The 22,466-nt window shown below is 46.2% G+C and overlaps 1 protein-coding gene and 1 long non-coding RNA gene across 2 annotated transcripts; one reads left to right on the plus strand and one right to left on the minus strand.

Moving 5' to 3' along the window:
• Window positions 1–1,825: 1,825 nt before the first annotated feature.
• CZIB (CXXC motif containing zinc binding protein) lies at window positions 1,826–17,284 on the plus strand. Its single transcript, XM_047789068.1, has 8 exons — window positions 1,826–1,979; window positions 2,214–2,297; window positions 10,199–10,255; window positions 10,594–10,675; window positions 10,883–10,914; window positions 12,219–12,296; window positions 13,266–13,331; window positions 17,033–17,284. Exons 1-8 carry the CDS (start codon window positions 1,974–1,976, stop codon window positions 17,108–17,110), a joined length of 483 nt encoding a protein of 160 aa, XP_047645024.1. The 5' UTR covers window positions 1,826–1,973; the 3' UTR covers window positions 17,111–17,284.
• Window positions 14,223–22,169, minus strand: LOC125132164 (uncharacterized). The gene is made up of 6 exons (XR_007136154.1): window positions 21,690–22,169; window positions 19,258–19,390; window positions 19,072–19,140; window positions 18,295–18,588; window positions 17,668–17,807; window positions 14,223–16,057 (listed from the first exon to the last, which is right to left on the minus strand). It is a non-coding gene; the product is annotated as an uncharacterized LOC125132164 (long non-coding RNA).
• Window positions 22,170–22,466: the final 297 nt, after the last annotated feature.

Consider the following 22,466-nt stretch of genomic DNA (forward strand, 5'->3'; position numbering starts at 1 on the left):
GATGTGGCCCTAGAGACAAAAAAAAAAAAAGTTTTTCCAGTAATTTACTTTAAAATCTGGTTTTCAGGAGTTCCTGTCATGGCGCAGTGGAGACGAATCTGACTAGGAACCATGAGGTTGTGGGTTCAATCCCTGGCCTCGCTCAGTGGGTTAAGGATCCGGTGTTGCTGTGAGCTGTGGTGTAGGTCGCAGATGCGGCTCGAATCTGGCATTGCTGTGTCTATGGGTGGCATAGGCCAGCAGCTACAGCTCTGAGTAGACCCCTAGCCTGGGAACCTCCATATGCCATGGGTGCGGCCCTAAAAGGACAAAAAGACAAAATAATAATAATAAAATAAAATCCGAATGTCAGAGTTCCCGTTGTGGCTCAGCAGGTTAAGAACCTGACTAGTATCCATGAAGATGTAGGTTCAATCCCTAGCCTCACTCAGTTTAAGGATCCGGCATTGCCACGAGCTGTGGTGTAGGTCGAAGATGCGGCTCGGATCTGGCTGTGGCTGTGGCCGTGGCTGTGGCATAGGCCTGCAGCTACAGCTCCAATTCAACTCCTAGCCTGGAATCGTCCACATGCCACAGGTGCGACCCTTAAAAAAAAAAAAAATCGAGGAGTTCTTGTGGCTCAGTGGAAACGAATTTGACTAGCATCCATGAGAACATAGGTTCAATCCCTGGCTTTGCTCAGTGGGTTAAGGATCTGGTGTTGTGGTGAGCTGAGGCCTAGGTTGCAGGCGAGGCTTGGATCCTGAGTTGCTGTGGCTATGGTGTAGGCCAGCGGCTATGGCTCTGATTTGACCCCTAGCCTGGGAACCTCTATGTGTCACGCGTGCGGCCTTAAAAAGCAAAAAAAAATAAATAAATAAAATCAGAATATTAACAGCCATGAAGAAATGAGACCTAGTTGGTATAGGTAGTGTGGCGATTTGTTTAGCAAGTAGATCTGTAGGAACTTTTTCTTGCTGCTAAATTGCATGACTGCTTTTTTTTTTTTTTTTTTTCCTCCAGGCTGCATGTGTGGCATATTTAAGTTCCCAGGCTAGGGGTGGAATCAGAGCTGTGGCTGCCAGCTTATGCCACAGCAACGTGGGATCCAGGCCAGATCTGTGACCTACACTACAGCTCGCCGCAACTCTGGATCCTTAACCCACTGAGCGAGGCCAGGGATCAAACCCGCATCCCCATGGTTCGTTACATCTGAGCCACAATGGGAACTCCTGCATGGCTTCTTTAGTGAGGCAGATTGCCAACTGAACAGATAGTGGGCACTAAAAGGGACTGGGTCTTAATAAATCTCATCTGACTGAGAGGAAGTGATTAGGCTAAGCTCACTTCCCTCAAGACAGGCCAATTTGGGACAGGTGGGACAGGTCCCAAGTCTTTCGACGCCCAGGCTTCTCCCCAACACACACACACACACACACACACACACACCCTTTGCCACACACACACACACACACACACACCCACACCACACACCCACACCCTTTGCCTCCTCCAAAGAGGAGCAGCAAGTTCGGTGCAGATCTGGTACTTGAGATGTCAGGGTTCCGGACTCCAGTGCACCCTCTGCTATCGATGGGTCAACGGAAGCGACAGAGGGCAAAGCAGGGACTAAGCGCGAGGCTGGGTGAGAGAAGGCAGAGTAGTGAAGAGCCAGGAAAACTGGAAGAGGTTCTGGCAGAAGTTTCGGGCAGGGACTGTCTTGTTTGCTACGGTATCCCTCGGGATACCTTGGTCTTCTGTAAATACCTGGAGTTACAGATTGCTGCAGGCTAATTGCGGACTCAGGCTAACTTCACAGGTTCACTGCCTAAGAAACAAAGCCAGGTGTGAAGAGTAAGCAGCACCGCGTGGAGACCCCGCCCCCACGCCCCGTCCTAACCCGGTACCGAGGGTGCGCGGGCGGCGCCAGCCGTTTACGACGAGCCGGAAAGCAGCAGCCGCTTGGATCGCCGGCCGTGCCGAGCCGAGCCACCATGGGGGTAAGGCGGTGGCGAGTCGCTCCCGGGGCAGGAAAGGGGTGGTGGCGAGGTCGTGGGAGGCAGAATCTCGCGCCAGGAGGGAATGAGGGGAAGGGGCTCGCGCTAAGCTGCGGGCAAGCGGAGCTCGTGCAGGGAGGTGAGGAGAGGGGCGGGGCGGGGCAGGGGCCCGGCGCGCGGCCGCGCAGGCGCTGTGGACACAGTTAACACCGGTGCTCCTACTCTCCGTCGGCTCAGAAAATCGCGCTGCAGTTCAAAGCCACGCTGGAGAATGTCACCAACCTCCGGCCAGTGGGCGAGGACTTCCGGTGGTACCTGAAGGTAAGGCTGGAGGGGCAGGGCGCTAGACATCTAGGCTGTAGGCGCTTGGAGGTACTGAGTGGGAGCTCCAAGGGCCAGCTCGGATTCAGGTTTCCCGACCTGAGCTCAGCAGTGAACAGTTTTTCTCTCTGGCAAGAAGGGAAATGTTTAACAAATGTTCTCGTGTCTTGGTAGAATTTTACGGTTTTTTTAAAAAAATTTATTGGTTAATTCCTAATTGGCAGTGGCCTGGAATTCCTTTTGTAACTTTTCCATAAATGTTAAGTATTTAATGTTTTATGGTATGTAAACAAACACTAAACGAAAGTACTTGAAAGGATCTAGGGATTATTTAGCAAGAATAATTTTATCTGTTGATTAAGCTTTATTGTGAAGTCCATTAATTTTTTTTAAAAATGTATTATAGTTGATTTACAGTGTTCTGTCAACTTCTGCTGTACAGCAAATGATGCAGCTATACACATATATACATTATTTTTCTCACACTGTCCTCCATTGTGTTCCATCACAGGTGATTAGATAGAGTTCCTTGTGCAGGATCTCATTGCTTATCCATTCCAAATGCAATAGTTTGTATCTACTAACCCCCAACTCCCAGGCCATCCTGCTCCCTCCCCCTCAGCCACCAGAAGTCTCTTCTCCATGTCCATGAGTTTGTTTCTTTTCTGTAGATTGGTTCGTTTGTGCCGTATATTAGATTCCAGATATAAGTGATATCATATGGTATTTGTCTTTCTTTTTCTGACTTTATTAGTATGAGTCTCCAGTTCCATCCATGTTGCTGCAAATGGCATTTTTGCTTTTTTATGGCTGAGTCGTAGTCCACTGTGTATATATACCACATCTTCTTAATCCAGTCTTCTGTCACTGGACATTTAGGTTTTTTCCATGTCTTGGATATTGTGAATAATGTTCATTGAACATAGCGGTGCGTGTATCTTTTTCAGTGAAAGTTTTGTCTAGATGTGTGCCCAGGAGCGGGATTGCTGGATCATGTAGTAGTTCTATATTTAGTTTTCTGAGGCACCTCCATACTGTTTTCCAGAGTGGTTGTACCAGTTTACACTCCCATCAACAGGGCAGGAGGGTTCCCTTTTCTTCACATTCTCTCTGGCATTTCTTATTTATGGACTTACTAATATGGCCATTGTGACCTGTGTGAAGTGGTAACTTACGGTAGTATTGATTTGCATTTCTCTAGTAATTAGAGGTGTTGAGCCATCTGTGTGTCGTCTTTGGAGAAATGTCTATTGAGGTCTTCTGCCCACTTGTCAATTGGGTTGTTTTTTTGTTGTTGAGTTGTATGAGTTGCTTGTATAATTTGGAGATTAAGTTCTTGTCGGTTGCATCGTTTGAAACTATTTTCTCCCATTCCATAGGTTGTGGGTTTTTTTATGGTTTCCTTTGCTTTGCAAAAGCTTGTAAGTTCAATTAGGTCTCATTGCTTTATTTTTGTTTTTATTTCTATTGCTTTGAGAGACTGACCAAAGAAAACATTTGTATGGTTGATGTCAGAGAATGTTTTGCCTATGCTCTCTTTTAGGAGTTTGATGGTGTCTTGTTTTACGTTTAAGTCTTTAAGCCATTTTGAATTTATTTTTGTGCATGGTGTGAGGGTGTGTTCCAGTTTCAATGATTTACATGCAGCTGTCCAGTTTTCCCAGCACTGCTGAAAAGACTCTTTTTCCCATTTTTTTATTCTTGCCTCTTTTGTTGAAGATTAATTGACTGTAGGTGTATAGGTTTATTTCTGGGTTCTCTATTCTGTTCCATTGGGCTATATGTCTGTTTTTGTACCAGTACCACACTGTCTTGATTATTGTAGCTTTGTAATACTGCCTGAAATCTGAGAGAGTTATGCCTCCTGCTTGGTTTTTGTCTGTCAGGATTGCTGTGGCAATTCTGGGTCTTTTTATGATTCCATATAAATTTTTGCATTGTTTGTTCTAGTTCTGAAAAATGTCATAGGTAATTTGATAGGGATTGCATTGAATTTATAGATTGCTTTAGGTAGTATGGCCATTTTAAGGATATTAATTTTTCCTATCCAGGAGCATGGAATATCTTTCCATTTCTTTGAATCCTCTTTAATCTCTTTGATTAATGTTTTATAGTTCTCACCATATAAATCTTTCACCTCCTTGGTCAGTTTATTCCTAGGTATTTAATTTTGGGGGGTGCAATTTTAAAAAGTATTACATTTTTATATTCCTTTTCTAATATTTCATTGTTAGTATACAGAAATGCAACCCATTTCTGAATGTTAATCTTGTATCCTGCTACTTTGCTGAATTTTTTTGATCAATTTGAGTAGTTTTTGTGTGGAGTCCTTAGGGTTTTCTATGTATAGTGTCATGTCATCTGCCAAGAGTCACAATTGTACTTCTTCTCTTCCAATTTGGATACCTTTTATTTCTTCTGTTTGTCAGATTGCTGTGGCTAGGACTTCCAATACTATTTGGAATAAAAATGGTGAGAATGGGCATCCTTGTCTTATCCCAGATTTTAGCAGGAAGGCTTTCAGCTTTTCTCTGTTGAGTATTATATTGGCTGTGGGTTTGTCATAAACAGCTTTTATTCTGTTAATGTATGTTCCCTTTATACCCCCTTTTGGTAAGTAAGTTTTTATTATGAATGGATGTTGGATTTTGTCAAATGCCCTTTTCTGCATCTGTTGAGATGATCATGTGGTTTTTTACTTTTCTTTTGTTAATGTAGTGTATGACGTTGACTTGCATATGTTGAACCTTTCTTGTGAACTTGGAGCGAATCCGACTTGGTCATGGTGTGTGATCTTTGTTTATATGTTATTGGATCCTGTTGGCTAAAATTTTTGTGTCAATATTCATCAAAGATATTGGTCTGTAATTTTCTTTTTTGGTATATCTTTGTCTGCTTTTGGTATTAGGATAATGGTGGCTTCATAGAATGTATTTAGGATTCTGGAAAAGTTTAAGAAGGATGGGTGTGCGTTCTTCTTAGTATGTTTGGTAGAATTCGCCTGTGAAGCCATCTGGTTCTGGACTTTTGTTTGTAGGGTGTATTTTTATTACCTGTTCCATTTCATTACTAGTGGTCAGTCTGTTCAGTTGATCTGTTTCTTCTTGATTCAGTTTTGGCGGGCTGTGTATGTCTCTAGCATGTTTTCCATTTCTTCTAGGTTGTCAAATTTGTTGGCATATAATTGTTCATAGTATTCTCCTATGGTTTTTTGTATTTCTGCAGTATCCATTGAGATTTCTCCCTTATCATTTCTTATTTTGAGTTTTTTTCTCTGCTCTTCTTGGTTAGTTTGTCCAAAGTTTTGTTGGTTTTGTTTATTACCCTTTCAGAGAACCAACTCTTGGTTTTATTGATTTTTTTTTCTGTTGTTTTATTGAATCTCTATTTTATTGATTTCCTCTCTGATCTTTATGATTTCCTTCCTTCTGCTGACTATACGTTTTGTTTGTTCTTTTTCTGATTCTTTTAGGTGGTGGGTTAAGTTGTCGATTTGAGTTTTCTGAGGAAGGCCTGTATCACTTTTCATGTGTTTTTTGGCCATCCATGTGTCTTCTTTGGACAATTGTCTGTTTAGATCTTCTGCCCATTTTTTGATGGGGTTTTTTGGGGTTTTTTTGGTATTGAGCTGTAGGAGGTATTTATAAATTTTGGAGATTAATCCCTTGTCAGTTGATTCATTTGCAAATATTTTCTCCCATTCTGTGGGTAAGGAAGGCCTGTATCACTATGCACTTTTCTCTAAGCACTGCTTTTGTGGCATCCCTAGATTTTGAATGGTTGTGTTTTCATTATCATTTGTCTCAAGGTTTTTTGTTTTTTATTTTTTCATTTCCTTTTTGATTTCCTCATTGACCCATTGGTTTTCAGTAGCATGTTGTTTAGTCTCCATGTAGTCAGTTTTTTCTCATTTCTTTTCCTGTGGTTGATTTTTAGTTTCATGCCGTTGTGGTCAGAAAAGACTACTTGAAATAATTTCTATACTCTTAAATTTGTTAGGTTAGTTTTGTGTCCCAGTATGTAGTCAATCCTTGAGAATATTCCACGTGCACTTGAAAACAATATATATTCTGATTTTTTTTGAATGTTATGTCCTGAAAACATCAATTAAGTCTAACTCTTCTGTGTGTCACTTGGCATCTCTGTTGCCTTATTTTGGCATCTCTGTTGCCTTATTTTCTGTCTAGAGGATCTGTCTATTGATGTGAGTGGGGTGTTAAAGTCTCCTACTGTGATTGTATTCCCATCAATTTCTCCTTTTACGTGTTAGTATTTGTTGTATGTCTTTGGGTGCTCCTATATTAGGGTCATATGTATTGGCGAGTGTAATATCCTCTTCTTAAAGATCCTTTTATCATTAAATAGTGACCTTCTGTGTCTTTCTTTATGGCCTTAGTTTTAAAGTCTATTTTGGCTGAGATGAATAGCAACTCCTGCTTTCCTGTCTTTTCCATCCCCGTGAAATATCTTTTTCCATCCCCTTTCAATTGATATATGTCCTTTGCCCTAACTTGAGTCTCTTTTTTAGATTGGATGATTTATTTTATGCTTATATCCTCTTCTTTTTAGTTTTTGTGAATGTATTGTTTGGTTTTGATTTCTGGTTGTCCTGTTTTTCAAGTATGTTAACCCCTTCCTGTATCTGCTTGCTTTATCCTGATAGTCATATAGGCCCAAACACATTCTTAAAAGAGAGTCTAGTTTTTCTTACTTTTCTTCCCCACATTTTATGATTTTGAAGTCCTTTTTTAACATCTTCATGTTTATCCTTTTGCTGTTCCTTCTGTTTATCTTTGCTTTTAGAGTAGGATATTTTTCCTTTTAGATCGTATACTGGCTTTCCAGTCATTGCTTTCCAATTGTGATTTCCTCCATCGTATTTCTTCTTACTTCTTTTTTATTTATAGGAGCGCTTTCTGTATTTCTTTTAGAATGGGTTTATTGTTGCTGTACTCTTTTAGTTTTTGTTTGTTGGAGAAATTCTTTATTTCTCCTTTCATTTTAAATGATGTTCTTGCCAGGTAGAGTATTCTAAGCTGAAATTGTTTCCCTTTTAGAACTTTGAATATATCTTGCCACTCTTCTGGCCTGTAGTGTTTCTGTAGATAAATCAGCTGATAGCCTTATGAGGGTTCCCTTATAATTAGCTCTTTTTCTCTTGCTGCCTTTAGAATCCTCTCTTTATCTTTTAACTTTTGCCATTTTTATTATAATGTCTTGGTGTGGGCCTCTTTGGGTTCATCTTGTTTGGGGCCCTTTGTGCTTCCTGTATCTTGATATCTGTTTCCTTTAGATTTGGAAAGTTTTCAGCCATAATTTCTTCAAATATATTTTTAGTCCCCTTTTTCTTCTCCTTCTGGAATCCCTATAATGCCTAGATTGGCCTGCTTTATATTATCCCACATTACTTTATATTATTTTATATTGCTTTCATTTTTTTTCATTTGGTTTTCTGTCTGCTGTCCTGATTGGGTGATTTCCATTATTCTATCTTCCAAGTCACTAATTTGTTCCTTTGCATTATTCATTCTGCTCTTCAGTGCCTTTAACTCAGCTTGCATCTCTGCAAGAATTTTATAATTTTTCTTGGCTCCTCTGTATATTTTCTAGTTTCTTTCTAAAATAATCTGCATTAGTGTTCATATCTGCTCTTAATTCCTTCATACTCGCTCTTAATTCTTTCAGTATTTTCACTCTCTTTTTTGAACTCAGTGTCTGTTATACTCCAGAGGTTTCTTTCATTGTTTGCTCCTTCAGAGAAATTCTGTTCTTTTAACTGGGAATTGTTTCTGAGCTTCTTTACTTTGCTTTTTTTTTTTTTTTTTTTTTTTTTTAATTCTGTGAGTTTGGGGAAAAGAGTTACTGTAGTCTTTGAGGGCTATTTCCATGCAAGAGCCCCCTGGGTGTTTTATGGGGGCTTCTGTTATCCCCTTGATAGGCTGCTGCAGGTGCTTCCAGGAAGATGGAGCCAGGGCCTGGTTGCTGGGCCCTTGACCATGGCAAGGACCCATAGGAAGGCAGCACAGGCTGCTCCCAGTTGCAGGGCCCTGGGACGTGGCAGTGACCCCCAGGCAGGTCTCAGAGGCTCCCAGAGCATTTGGAAGTGACAGCAGAAGGGTGTGTACATTCCCAGGGGAGTGAGAACAGCAGTGGGTGGCACTCGGTTGCAGTGCCCACCTTTGTGCTGACCTCTGAGGTAACTGGAGCTGCAGGTGGTGCCTGTTCATAGATCCCTAGTCATGGCGAGTCACGCCTACCTCTGGAGTCTGAGGTGACCGCAGTGGTTTGCACTCACTGCCTGTAGACCACGCAGGAGGCGCCCTGTCACGCTTAGCCTGCGCAAGAGGCGCCACCACCCGTAGCCCGCATGAGAGTGCCCTGTTGCCCATAGCCCATGCAAGAGGCACCTTGCCGCCTGTAGCCCTGCCCTCCGAGAATCCACAGGCGCACAGAGAAATAAACTCCTATGGCGGCCTGCCCCTCCTCCTCTTGGGCTCGCCAGCAGTGGCAGCTTGCTTCTGCGGTGGGTCCAGACCTCCTCCTGGGTTCCCTTGGCTGTGGCACTCTACTCCCCACCGCCTCAGGCCGTCTGCACACCGCCAGTCCCAGCCCTCTCCCCGGAACTGACCCTCTGAGTCAGTTCTCAGGCTGTGGTCAGCGTGTCTCAGGCTGTGGTGTCCTGGGAGGTGGTACCAGTGGTCTCCGCAGCTCTCCTGCTGCTTTGCCCTCCTCAGTCCAGCTGCTGCGCTCTTCTGCCAGGCTTTGAGGTCCCTCCGTCTCAGCCAATCTCACTGTTAGTTCAGCGGCTTCCCAGGATCTGGGTTCCTTTTCCTCTTTCACAGCTCCCTCTCAGGAGTCCTAGTCCTCTCCTGATTCCTTTTCTCTCTCTCTTTTTCCTTTTTTTCCACCCGGTTACGTGGAGGGTTTCTTGCCCTTTTGGGAGGTTTAAAGTCTTCTGCCAGTGTTTAGGAGGCGTTCTGTGCAAATCGTTCTACATGTAGATGGTTTGTTGGTTGCTGTGATGTGTTTGTGGGAGAAGGTGAGCGCCACGTCGTACTCCTCCACCATCTTGATCCTGCCTCTGAAATGGATTAGTTTTGTGCATGGCTGCGTCCTTGCTACCCCACACTATGTTGGTAAATCTGGTACCCTAGTGGCATGATCTGCAGAGGTCTTGTCTTAACTGTACAGTTTGAGGCCCTTTCCTCTCCCAGATCCTGGGTCTTGATCTGTTTCCCTTTTAGTCGAAGTCCAAGCATCCTTCAGTACCCGGCAAAAGCTAGATCTTTTTCAGGAAGCTTTCTGACCACCTAGTGTCAGGGCTTACTTGAGGAATTGATGTTCCCTGGCTTCAAAAAGCAGGGTCTGGAAGCAGGGGGTTAAGGATCTGGTGCTGTCACTGTTGTGGCTTGGGTCAGAGTTGTGGCAAGGGGGTGGGGGTTGGGGGCTTCAATTCCTGGCCCAGGAACTTCTGCTGGCGTGCAGCCAAAAAAAGAAAAAAAGGCGGAGTCTAGAGGAGACAAAGAAGTAGAGTAGCAGCAGAGTGATGAATACTTTTATGTGGGACCTACAGGCCCTGTGAGAACTCAGAGGAAGCTCCTAACTCAGTGGAGGAGGGGGAGGGGGTTGAGGCCATTTGTGGACCACGTGAGCCTTAAATCCCCAGCCAGAAGGAGCACTTCTTGGAGGAGGACAAGCATGGCAACATGAGAAACACATTGACCTGTTCTTTGCCCAAAGATGAGTCAAGTTATGTCCTCACGGGGGGCTGGTTCTCAGGATGAGGTAAGATTGCTGACAAGGTTACCAGCTGCCCACCTCACACTGTTCTTAGCCCTCCCTCAGCGTCTGCCCAGCTGAACCAACAACCACTCAGCTAATACTCTTTTTTCCCCCCCAAGATGAAATGTGGCAACTGTGGTGAGATTTCAGAGAAGTGGCAGTACATTCGACTGATGGTAACTGCTCCCCCTCCCCCCGACTCCCTCGCACATATGCCCCTGGGCAGGGGTTTGTGGCCCCAACCTCTCTGGTCTTTGGACTCCTTTTTATGGTTTGGGAGGGCAGGCACTGGTGTGATTAACACTGGGAACAACAGGCTTTGGGGTGTGAGGCAGAGTTCAAAATCAAGGGGAAGTCCTTTCCTGTCTCAAGAAGCCTCCCCAGGATTATTGTCCTAGCGCATCGCTCACCCTGTCTGGGGCTTCAGCTGGATACTGAGTGGTAGAACCAGGTCTCCTGAGGACCGTTACGTCTGACTGGTATATGACTAGAGGTTCTGTTTACTCCTTGCCAGGATAGCGTGGCACTGAAGGGGGGTCGTGGCAGTGCCTCCATGGTCCAGAAGTGCAAGCTGTGTTCAAGAGAAAACTCCATTGGTAGGTAGGCAGGCCATGGATACTGACCTCTGCTGGCCTGGCCCACAGCTTTCTGGTACCACACCAGAAGCACGCTCTTGTTACCTGTGGGTGGACCCAGGTCTGACACGCCCAAGCCTCTACAGCAGACTCTTTCCCAAAGCCTGGGCATCTGGGTGGGACCAGATATGGACTCAAATCAACTTTGTCTTCTCTTTTACATTTCAGAGATCTTGAGCCACACCATCAAAGCTTACAATGTAAGTTTCCTGCTGTAGTGACAGGCATGGTGGGATTAGAGCAGAGCTGCAACGTAGGAGGCCTGGGTTCTAGAGTTAATACCTGCAACCGGAGCAACTCTCCATGCGACTGAGTGACTTCATGTACTTGTGCATTCATTCACTCAGTCGGTCATTTATTCACCTTGTGCTGGAATGAGAGCTCCAGAGGAAGACGACTCAGAGCAAGGCTGTTGTCGTACCTTCTTACACGTGCTGGACTGTGGGTACTTGGGAGACCTCTGACCCAACCTGGCCGCTCACTTGCCCTCACTGGGAACACTTGCCTTGTCTACATCTTGGAGGACTAGGGAGCCTCCTCTGAATCCACGGGTGGGACCGTCCTTGCAGTGGTGCATGCCGTCTTAATACTTGATGTTGTTTTTACGTTATTGGGTGATATTAGTCCAGAGGTGAGGGAGGGGGTGGGTCTCTGTGTTTAAAGGAGGGCACTTACTTGTCTTCATCTTTTCCTTATTTGGCATTTTTGAAAAATGTCTGATTTATGCCAAATTCTCAGCTTTGTCCTGAAGTTAAAGGGAGAAATCACATATGGACTTGTCCTCAGGTAAATCATAATCTAGTGGAAGAAAAAGTCCAGCAAAGAAAAACACAAATCAGGGCCAAGAGAAAGTGCCTCTCCAGGGCCAGGCACATGGCTGGTGTGCAGGAAGCATTTCTGTAGTGAATGACAGAATGAGAATGAGGGTGTGGCCCTTGCAGTCTTTGGGCCCAGGGGTCAGGTAGGCATGAATTTCCTGGCTGCACCCCCCCCACCCCGAGAGGGCCCCCTCCCCCTGCAGATCCCATCTCAGAGGCTCTAGGTCAGCCACTGCTTTGACAGCATGGCAGAGGGTTAGCAAATGGCTAAGTGTTCTGGGGTCTTTTGGATGATGTGGAAACTTTATGGCTTAACATTTTTCTTCATAGTTTTTAAATTGATAATTTTATCTACCATTCATTGAGTATAGTGTCAGGTCCTATGCTAGGCACTTTAAACCTAGCTCAGATTCTCATAATAAGCCTCAAGTGGTTTCCGCAGCTCCATTTGACAGTCTTAGGCCGAGAGGAAGAGAGGGAAAACTCAGCTCACATCTAGGCACCCTGACCCCAGAGTCCACACTCTTTGGCCTCCAGCACCCACATTTGAGAAGGTCTTGTGGCAAGCAGGTGCCCAGGCAGGCTTCTTCCAGGACAGGATGAGTTGCTCCTGAGTCCCATTCTGGGCTCCCAGGGGCAGTGGGGCCTTCCCGACCCCCTCGTTTCTCAACACAATTCCTTTTTAGGCCGAAGACAACGAGAAATTCAAGACGATAGTAGAGTTTGAGTGCCGGGGACTTGAACCAGTTGATTTCCAGCCTCAGGTGCGTGTCTTCCTGGGGAACCTGTGTCTTTGGAGAGGGCATCTAGGAAGTGACAGCAGGACTTTGCTTCTTACAGAGACCATGGACTAGGACGTCGCCTTTCTAAGTGTAGTAATTGGTTTTTGTTTTTTTTTTTTTCTTTTTAGGGCTGCACTCGCAGCATGTGGAGGTTCCCACACTGGGGGTTGAATCGGAGCTATAGCTGCTGGCCTATACCACAGCCACAGCCACGCCAGATTCAAGGCACGTCTGCAGCCTACACCACAGCTCACCACAACGCCGGATCCTTAACCCACTGAGTGAGGCCAGGGATCAAACCCTCAACCTCATGGTTCCTAGTCGGATAGATTCGTTTCCGCTGCGCCACAACAGGAACTCCAGTAATTGTTTATTAAGCATCTAATATATGTCAGGCATCAGGCTTGTCGCTTTTAAGGTGACCTCACTTCATCCTCACAATAACCCTGTGAAGTTATTCATCCTGTTTTTCAGAGGAGGAAGGAACTTCAGAGATTTTGCGACTCGCCCAGGGTGACACAGTTAGTAAGCATTGGAGCTGTCATTTGAACCCACATCTATCCGACTCCAGAGCCAATGCTTTTGCTGCTTTATTCTTGCACCATTTTCACCTCACAGCTTTTGTGAGGTAGGCAGAAGAAAGAGTCTATCATCTTTGTTTCATTGATAAGAAAACTGAGGTCCAGAGAGGGAAAACCAGGGCACTCAAGGGTCTAGCCCACACCTCCTGCCTTCTGGGTCAGGTTTCTCATTTGTAGAAACCGCTCTAGCCCCAGGGCAGCTGCCAGGCCCTAGAGGCTCAGTAGTTACTCTAGAAGAACACCCAACCCTGCACCTCTGTCCCCTCATCCTGCAGGTGTTGTGAGAAGAGCCAGTTCCCTGGCCAAGCTCACATGCCAGACCAGTGCCCTCTTTCCACCGGATTAACTGCTGTCTTCCTGTCACCTGCAGGCTGGATTTGCTGCTGAGGGTGTGGAATCAGGAACAGTCTTCAGTGACATTAATCTTCAGGAGAAGGTACGGGACTCGGGGGCCTTGCCGGGAGCTGTCGGGCACCTAGTGAGAATTACCCTTTTGTGAATAAGGCTCTTCAGCAGGAAGCTGACTCTGCTTTTGTGCTTTTTTAAATATAATTTTTATTTTTGATTGCAGTATATTATAGTTGATTTACAATGATTTCTTCATTTCAGGTGTACAGCACAGTGATTCAGCTACACACATAGCCTTTCTTTTTCAGATTCTTTTCCCATATAGGTTATTACAGAATATTGAGTAGAGTTCTCTGTGCTGTGTGGTAGGTCCTCGTAGACTATCTATTTTATATCCAGTGTTGTGTATATATTAATCCCAAACTCCTAATTTGTCCCCTCCCCCTGCTGCTCCGACCTTTCCCCTTTGGTATAAACCGTAAGTTTGTTTTTGAAGTCTGTGAGTCTCTCTGTTTTGTAAATAAGTTCATGTCTATCATTTTTTTAGATTCCACGTGTAAGCGATATCATGTTAGCTGTCCTTCTCTTACTTCACTTTGTATGATAATCTCTAGATTCATCCATCTTGCTGCAAATGGTATTCTTTTCACCCTTTCTATGGCTGAGTAATATTCCAGTGTGTATTCGTACCACATCTTTATCCCTTCCTCTGGTGATGGACATTCAGGTTGCTTCCTTGTCTTGGCTACTGTAAATAGTGCTGCAGTGAACATTAGGGTGCATATATCGTTTCGAATTGTGATTTTCTCTGGATATACGCCTGGGATTGGGATTGCTGGATAATATGGTAGTTCTGTTTTTAGTTTTTTAAGAAACCACCGTACTGTTCTCCAGATGGTTGTACCAATTTACATTCCTACCAGTAGTGTGAGAGAGTTCCCTTTTCTCCAGCGGGTACAGTTTGTAGACTTTTTGATGGTGGCCATCCTGGCTGGTGTAAGGTGGTACCTTACTATAGTTTTGATTTGCATTTATCTCATAATTAGTAATGTTGAGCATCTTTTCATGTGTTTTTGATTTTGCCGTTGAATCCCAACAAGAGCCTTGCTGGTAGGGTATTCTTGGTTGTAAAGGTTTCTCTTTCATCACTTTAAATATATTGTGCTACTCCCTTCTGGCCTGCAGAGTTTCTGCTGAAAAGTTAGCTGATAACCTTAGGATGACTCCCTTGTTGCTTTTCATGTTCTCTCTCTGTCTGGGCATGTTCTTTCTTGGGTTTATTGTCTGCGGGACTCTGCAGTTCCTGGACTCGAATGTTTCCTTTCCCGTGTTAGGAAAGTGTTTGACTGTTACCTCTTCCGATGTTTTTTCAGGCCCATTCTCTCCCTCTTCTCCTTTTGGGACCCCTATAACGTGAATGATGGTGCATTTGATACGGTCTCAGGTATCTTAGACTGTCTTCATTTCTTTTCATTCTTTTTTCTTATTCTGTTCCTTAGCAGTGATGGCCACATTCTGTGTTCCAGCAGACCTAGTCATTCCTCTGCTTCATTTTTTGTGTTAGTGATGCCTTCTAGTGTATTTTTCCTTTCAGTTACTATATTGTTCCTCTCTGTTCCTTAAGTCTTGTAGTTCTTTGTTAACCATCTCTTGTATCTTCTTGGTCTGTGTGTCCATTCCTTTTTGAAGTCTAGGATCATCTTTACTGTCATTAATGATGAATTACTTTTCAGATAGATGGACTCTCTCCACAAGGTTTTCTTCTTGTTCCTTCACCCAGAACATATTTCACTGCCATTTCATTTTGCCTAACTTCCCGTGTTTTGGTTCTTTCTGCAGACTATAGGATCATAGTTGCATTTGCTTCTGGCACCTCTGCCCCCTGGTGGGTGAGATTGGTCCAGGAGTTGTGCATGTTTCTGGGTGGGAGGGACTGGCCGCTGCCCACTGGTAGGTAGAGCTGGGTATTGTCCCTCTGGTGAGTAGGGCCGTGTCAAGGGGTGTGTTTAGAGGCAGCTGTTAGCTCAGGATGACTTTAGGTAGCTTGTCTGCTGATGGTGGGGCTGTATTCCCACCCTGTTGGTTGTTTGGCCTAAGGTCTCCCAGTACTGGAGGCAGCAGGCTGTTGGGTAGGTCCAAAATGGTGTCTGCTGGAAAGCTCACACTAATGAGCATGCCACAGGGTTCTGCCGCCAGTGTCATTGCTCCCACAAGGAGCCGCAGCCAACCCCTGCCTCCCAGGAGACCCTCTTAAGACCCACAGGTAGGTCTGACCCCGGCTCGTATGGAGTGGTTGCTTTGCCCTTGTCCCAGTGCACATGAGACCTCGGATATACCCTCTCTTCCCCACTTCTGTGGAGCTCCTGCACTCGAGCCTCACTGGCCCTCAAAGCTAAATGTTCTGGGGGGTTCCTCCTGATGCCAGACCCCCATGCTGGGGAGCCTGATGGTGGAGCTTAGAACTCTCACTCCTGTTGGAGAACCTCTGCTACATTATTATCTCCCAGTTTGTAGGTCACCAGCCCGGTGGGTGTGGGATTTGATTGTATCATGAATGCACCCTTCCTCGCATCACCTTGTGGCAGCTTCTTTGTCTTTGGATGTAGATTATCTTCTTGGTAGGTTCCAGTCTTTGTCAATGGTTGTTCAGCTGTTAGTTCTGTTTTTGTGAGAGGAGGTAAGCTCAGGTCCGTCTTCACTGCCATCCACCAATCTGCACTTTGGTGTTTTTTGTTGGGGATTTGGAGATTTAAGATAGCCCCAAGTGCAGTGTTGAAGTGCCGTGTAGTATTCACACAGGAAGGTGGGAAGTGCCTTATGGAGAAAATATATGTTAGATAAGATTTGCTTGGGCATGCGATACGGTGCTGTTAGCTGTGAGTTCAGTACTAATTAATCAAACATAAAACAAATTTAGGTATTGATCAGTTAAAGACAGTGTAATCAGATGCTTCTAGGAAACTTACCTCTGAATTTCCCCTGGGCACAGTGGTTTAGCATTCACAAATTCCGTGCTTGTAGGGACCTTGTAGAACATAACTACTGTGAATAACAAGAATGGAGCCTAATACTAGACATGTCACCGCCTTGCAGATAAGGAAGGCCTATGGTCGGGCCTCAAAGGACAAAAATATTTAGTTTGCAGAGCACCTGGTAATAACAGTAAGTGGATTTACTGAGCTCTTACACGTGCTGACACTATGCTAAGTACTTTTACGTGTGTTTTCTCATTTGATTGTTTCAACATTCACTGTGAAATCTATTGTTGTCTCTTTTTTTAAAAAGAAAAAAATAGAGGACAGGACCAATACTCAGGGAGTTCCTGTCAGGGCTCAGTGGTAATGAACCCGACTAGTATCCATGAAGACATGGATTTGACCCCTGGCTTCCTCACTCAGTGGGTTAAGGATCCAGTGTTGCCATGAGCTGTGGTGCAGGTCACATTCATGGCTCAGATCTGGTGTGGCTGTGGCTGTGGCTGTGGTGTAGACCAGTGGCTGGAGCTCCAGTTTGACCCCTAACCTGGGAACCTCCATATGCGGCAGGGGCGGCTCTGAAAAAGACAAAAAAAAAAAGGAACCAAGACTCAGAGAAATTAGTGACTACTTGCCCCAAATCACAAAGCTAGAAGAGCAGGAATTGAGGCCTGACCAGTCTGGCTCTGTCCTGAGTCAGATGTGTTCCTGAAGATCTGAGCAGCAGCCTGCGCTGGGCCTTTCGCGTCCGTGTCCTCACTCCGCGCCGTCCCAGGCTGCCTCGTGAGGCTGATGCTGCCCTGTTTCCCCACAGGACTGGACTGACTATGACGAGAAGGCTCAGGAGTCTGTAGGAATCTACGAGGTCACCCACCAGTTTGTGAAATGCTGAACCCTCTTCCTGCACACCTGCCTCTGAGAACGGAAAAAGGACAACGGGCTCCGAGCAGCAGAGACAGGTCCCTTTATCCCTCGTCTCCTGGCAGTTGTCCAGGCCTCACAGCCTGCATGCTGGGCTCTGTCACAGCTTCCCAAGTCCTACAATAAAGCCCCGGTTTGTGCTACACTGGTGTGTTAACAGCCACTCTGTTCCCTCCAGAAGTAAGAATTCATGTTGGAAGGTCTTCGTCCAGACCCTCATTCGCCTGATGCAATTTGCAAAATATATAAGAGCACAGAGTTCCAAGTGGGCGCTCAAGCTCTTGGGGACCACGCGGTCCAACCCAGGGGAACAAAGGTGTCAAGGCCGTGGGCACAAAGGGGGCAGCTAAGCCTGTACGGTGATGCTATGAGCCCGGTAGTCCTGAGCCAGACATGACATTGACCAGCTTGGCTCTTATGTACGGTGGGTGTCACTTCATGTGCCAGGACTTTGGAGGTCAGCAGCTCCGTCCTGGCATGAGCCTTCTCTATACAGCCCTGCCAGATGGTCATCATGTCTTTACTTACCTGCCGGGAGGGGGCAGTCCCGTCCTGTCAGGGGAACCCCTGTGAGAGCTCTTCTTTATCTTCCTGTAGCTTCTCCTCCTGATGGGCCTGGTCTGTCCCCTTTTGGTCACATTTCTGTGTCGTTCGGCCCCTGGATAGCCCTGTGGAGGTGTAAAGACAACAGCTGCAGCCTCTGTGTCTCAGGGGCCTGGTTCCTTCGGTCTGATGATCTCCTGTGCAGTGGACAGAGCTGTTCAGTGCACAATTGGGTCCCGAGGGCAAGGTTATGTCTTCATGCTGGTAACTCCATGTAGAAAACCTGTCCCAAGAGACATTCTTCCTCTCTAGTGTTTTCTTAGAGTCTGGATGCCTTGGAAGTAAAAAATCACTATCTTCACATGTCCTGTTGTGTCTCAGTGGGTTAAGGACCCAACGTTGTCTCTGTGAGAATGTGGGTTTAATCCCTGGCCTCACTCAGTGTGTTAGGGATCTGGCCTTGCCACAGCTACAGCACAGGTTGCAAATGTGGCTTGGATCTGGTGTTGCTATGGCATAGGCCCGCAGCTACAGCTCTGATTCAGCCCCTGGCCCAGAAACTTCCATATGCTGCAGGTATGACCATAAAAAGAAAGAAAGTAAAATCACTACCTTCATTTTCTGAATGGCCCTCTGGGAAGGTGTCTGTCCACTCCAAGGCTGTTGAAGGGTTCCAGGAGGGGGATCCTCAGATTTCTGGTAAAGCTGGCCACGTCCAAGGGTGGGGAAGAGGCACCTTCCTTGGCCTCTTTGCAGTCTGGCAGCTATGTCAAGTGTCCTCTGGGTCCCCTGGCTTCCTGGCCCCTGGGCCTGTGCTTTCTGCACCTGACTGAGCAGGGCTTCTTTGGCCTCCCTCAGCTGGCAGCTCTGCCAGCCCCACCTGCTGGGCACAGCCCACTGCCTGACCTGAAAGCAAACGAGGGAGCATCAGGCTGGGTAAGCAGCCTCCTGGGTTTTAGTGTCCGTAACAGCCCACTGTGTAAAGACAAGCACTGAGAGGATCTCAAGGTTTTCTTTATATTGTAAATTATTTTCTCACTTTTCAGGAGATAGCGGAACCCAAATAGTAACAGGTAGTTACTACCTAAATTACTGTCTAGATTTTTATTAGATGCAGAAAAAGTATTCAGTGAAATTCAACAACAGATCACAGAAACCCTTAGTAAACTAGGAATAGAAAGGAACTACCTTCACCTCGAAAAAAAGATATCTACAGGAAACCCAGAGCAAATGAAATGTTGGAAGTATTCCATTTGCGATCAGCATGGATCCTGGATCACTCTGTTCATCATTGCGCTCCCCCACCCCAGCACAGTAAAGACTGAGAAGAACGTAAAATGAAGGACTGAAAAGAAGTAACTCACTTCAGATTGTGATTTTTCCACTTACCAAATCCGAAGGCATTAATAGGCACTGGATGTTGGATCAGTATACAGAAATCAAATGCATTTCAGCACACTGGCAATATGCAAAACAGAATTCAAGAAAAAATACCATTTACAATAGGAACAGCAACAGCAAAAAATATCCCCCCAAATACCTGGAAATGGCAGAGTAGAAAGACCCCACACTCACCTCCTTTCATGAGCACGCCAAAATCACAACTGTTTATTGTGATTTGATGAAAAAGGAATCTACTGGAAAAGATTAGCAACTTGGAGACGGGATTAAGATGGCGGAATAGAAGGACTGGAGCCCAACTTCTTTCCTAAAAACAACAAAATTCACAACTAAAGACTGAGCACTCTTCACCCAAATGGACTGGAAACCTTAAAAAAGATACCCTACTCCAGAAGAAAAAGAGGAGGCCACATCAAGAGGTAGGAGGGGGGATTTCATGATATAAACAACCCCATACATACCTCCCGGGTGGGAAGCTCCACAGACTGAAAACTAACTGGTTCACAGAGACTCACCTACAGGAGTGGGGAGTTCAGAGCCCCACATCAGATTCTCACATGTGGGGATCTAGCACGGGGATAAAGAGCCCCGGAGCATCTGGCATTGAATGAAGGCCAGTGGGGCTTGTGTGCAGGAGCTCCACAGGACTGGGGGAAACGGAGACCACATTCTTAAAAGGCACACACGGACTTTCACGTGCACTGGGTCCCAGGGCAAAGCAAAGTCTCCACGGGAATCTGGGTCAAACCTGACCGCAGTTCTTGGAGGACATCCTGGGAAGACAGGGGTGAACGTGGCTTTTTGTGAGGGAAGGACATTGAAGACAAAGCTCTCGGTAATATTCAGCAGTGTGCCTTTCTCTGGAGGTGGCCACTTTGGGAAAATCTGGCCCCACCCATCAGCCCTGAGAAGCCCCTGGCCAAACAACAATCCAGGTGGGATCACAGCCCCGCCCCTCAGTAAAGAGGCTGCCTAAAGACCCCTCAGGCACACAGCTGCCTCTAATCCCATCCAGAGACTAAGCCCCACCCACCAGAGGGATTAGAATCTGCTCCACCTACCAGGGGGCAGGCATCAGCCCCTCCCATCAGGAAGCCTACAGCAAGCCCCCCCAAACCGACTTCAGCCACAGGGGGGCAGACATCAGAAGTAAGAGAGGCTACAACTCTATTATCTGTAAGAAGGTCACCACACCAAAAACCTATAAACATGAAAAGACAGAGAACTATAACTCAGATGAGGGAGAAAGGAAAAACCCCAGAAAAACAGCTAAGCGAGGAGAAGATTCTTAGCCTCCAGGAAAAAGACTTCAGACTGTTGATGCTGAAGATGATGCAAGACATTGGAAATAAACTGAGGCAAAGATGGATAACTTACAGGAAACACTGACCAAAGAGATACAAGATATAAAACTTAAACAAGAAGAGATGCAAAATACAATAACTGAAATAAAAAATTCACTAGAAGTAGCTAACAGCAGAATACAGGAGGCAGAAGAACGAATAAGCGAGGTGGAGGGCAGATGAGTGGAAATTATGGATGCAGAACAGAAAAGAGAAAAAAGATTGAAAACAAATGAAGAGAGTCTCAGAGAAGTCTGGGACAACGTTACAAGATCTGCAACTAAAGACGTAAAGAAGGAACCACAGCAGGATGGGTAGAAGGGGAGAGCTCACAATGGAGTCACGTCCCAAACCCCCAGGTGTGTGACCCACAAACTGAGGATAGTCACACTGCAGATGTTCTTCCCCCAGGAATTCCTGCTCTGGGGAGATGAGCCCCCAGAGCATTTGGCTTTGAATGCCAGAAGGATTAATTTTAGGAGTCCCATAGGACTGGGGGAAATAAGAGACTTAACTCTCAAAGGGCACACACAAAACCTCATATGCTCCGGGACCCAGGGCAAAAGTAGCAATTTGATAAGAGCCTATGCCAGACCTACCTGCTGGTCTTGGAGAATCTCCTGGGGAGGTGGGGTGGGGGGCAATGGTGGCTCCCCTGGGGACACAGACACTGGCAGCAGCCATTGTTGGGACCTCCTTCTTCCACACAGACACTAGTGCTGGTGGTTGTCATTGTGGAGTCCTCCCTCTAGCTCATTAGCACCAAGAGCCCTGGCCCTACCCAATAGTCTGTAGGTGCCAGAACTGGGCCAAGCATTAACTGGGCGGAGAGACAGCCCCACTCAGCAGACAGGCTGTCAGAAGACCTCATGAGCTGCCTCTGAACACTGCCCTGCCGAGGGCCCAGCTCCACCCATCAGTGGGTAGGCACCAACCCCAGAATCCTGAGGGCACTGGCCTTGCTCGCCATGAAGCCTGATCTAGCCTTTGGAGCAGCCTCACTCACAAAGGGCAGACAACAGATGCAAGACAACCACAATCCCACAGCCTATGGGCTGACTAGCCCGCAACAGGCCAGACCCTGCCTTGGGAGTACCTGGGCCCTGGCCCTGCCCACCTGCAGGCCAACACATGCCTTGCAACATCCGGGACTGTGTATCTAACTGTCAGGAACCCATCCTTCCCTCCCACTCTTCCCCCAGCAGTCTGACACCAGCTGTGCGATGCTTGGGCATCATAATGTCACGACCTGGGTTCACTCACCAGTGGGCAGGCAACAGCTCCAGCGTCTTCTGGACCGTAGATCCACCACCAGTGAGCTAGCATTAGCCCCAGGGCTCCCTGGGGTTCAGTCAGTCACCTCGTGACACAGCCCTGCTAACCAAAGCCGGAAGCTTCTGCATGAGGCAGAGTCTGGCATCTAGCATGGACTTCCCCAAGCCTACCAGACTGCCCACACAGCTTCCCAAACAGAAGGACCCACACAGCCCTCATAGGAGGAACCCTTAGAGCATATAGCATGGGTGATAAGGGGAGCATGAACTGATGGGACACATAAGACATCTCCCACAGAAGGCCACTTCTCTAAGGTCAGAAAACAACTAACCTACCAGAGACATAAAAATAGCAGTATTAGCAAACCGAGGCAACAGAGGAATATATTCCAGATGTGAGTGACCAAGGTAAAAGCCAAGAGGAATTCCCATTGTGGCTCAGTGGTAATGAACCCAACTAGTAGCCATGAGGACTCAGTTTTGATCCCTGACCCCACTCAGTGGGTGAAGGGTCTGGCATTGCTGTGAGCTGCGGTGTAGGTTGCAGACGCGGCTCAGATCTGCCATTGCTGTGGCTCTGGTGTCACCCAGTGGCTATAGCTCTCATTTGACCCCTAGCCTGGGAACTTCCATATGCCATGGGTGTGGACTTGTTTTTGTTTTTTTGTTGTTGTTTTTTGTTGGGTTTTTTTGTTTTTTTTAAAAGACAAGATAAAAGCCAAGAAGAACTAAATGAAATGAAGGTAGGCAATATACCCAACAAAGA

Source organism: Phacochoerus africanus, chromosome 8 (genome assembly GCF_016906955.1).
Source record: "Phacochoerus africanus isolate WHEZ1 chromosome 8, ROS_Pafr_v1, whole genome shotgun sequence".
In the NCBI taxonomy this organism is placed as follows: Eukaryota; Metazoa; Chordata; class Mammalia; order Artiodactyla; family Suidae; genus Phacochoerus; species Phacochoerus africanus.

Excerpts from the sequence above, each read along its gene's own strand:
- CZIB (XM_047789068.1), top strand. Across the intron at positions 2,298-10,198 it reads ACTTCCGGTGGTACCTGAAG|ATGAAATGTGGCAACTGTGG; the intron begins GTAAGGCTGGAG and ends TTCCCCCCCAAG. Across the intron at positions 12,297-13,265 it reads CAGTTGATTTCCAGCCTCAG|GCTGGATTTGCTGCTGAGGG; the intron begins GTGCGTGTCTTC and ends TGTCACCTGCAG.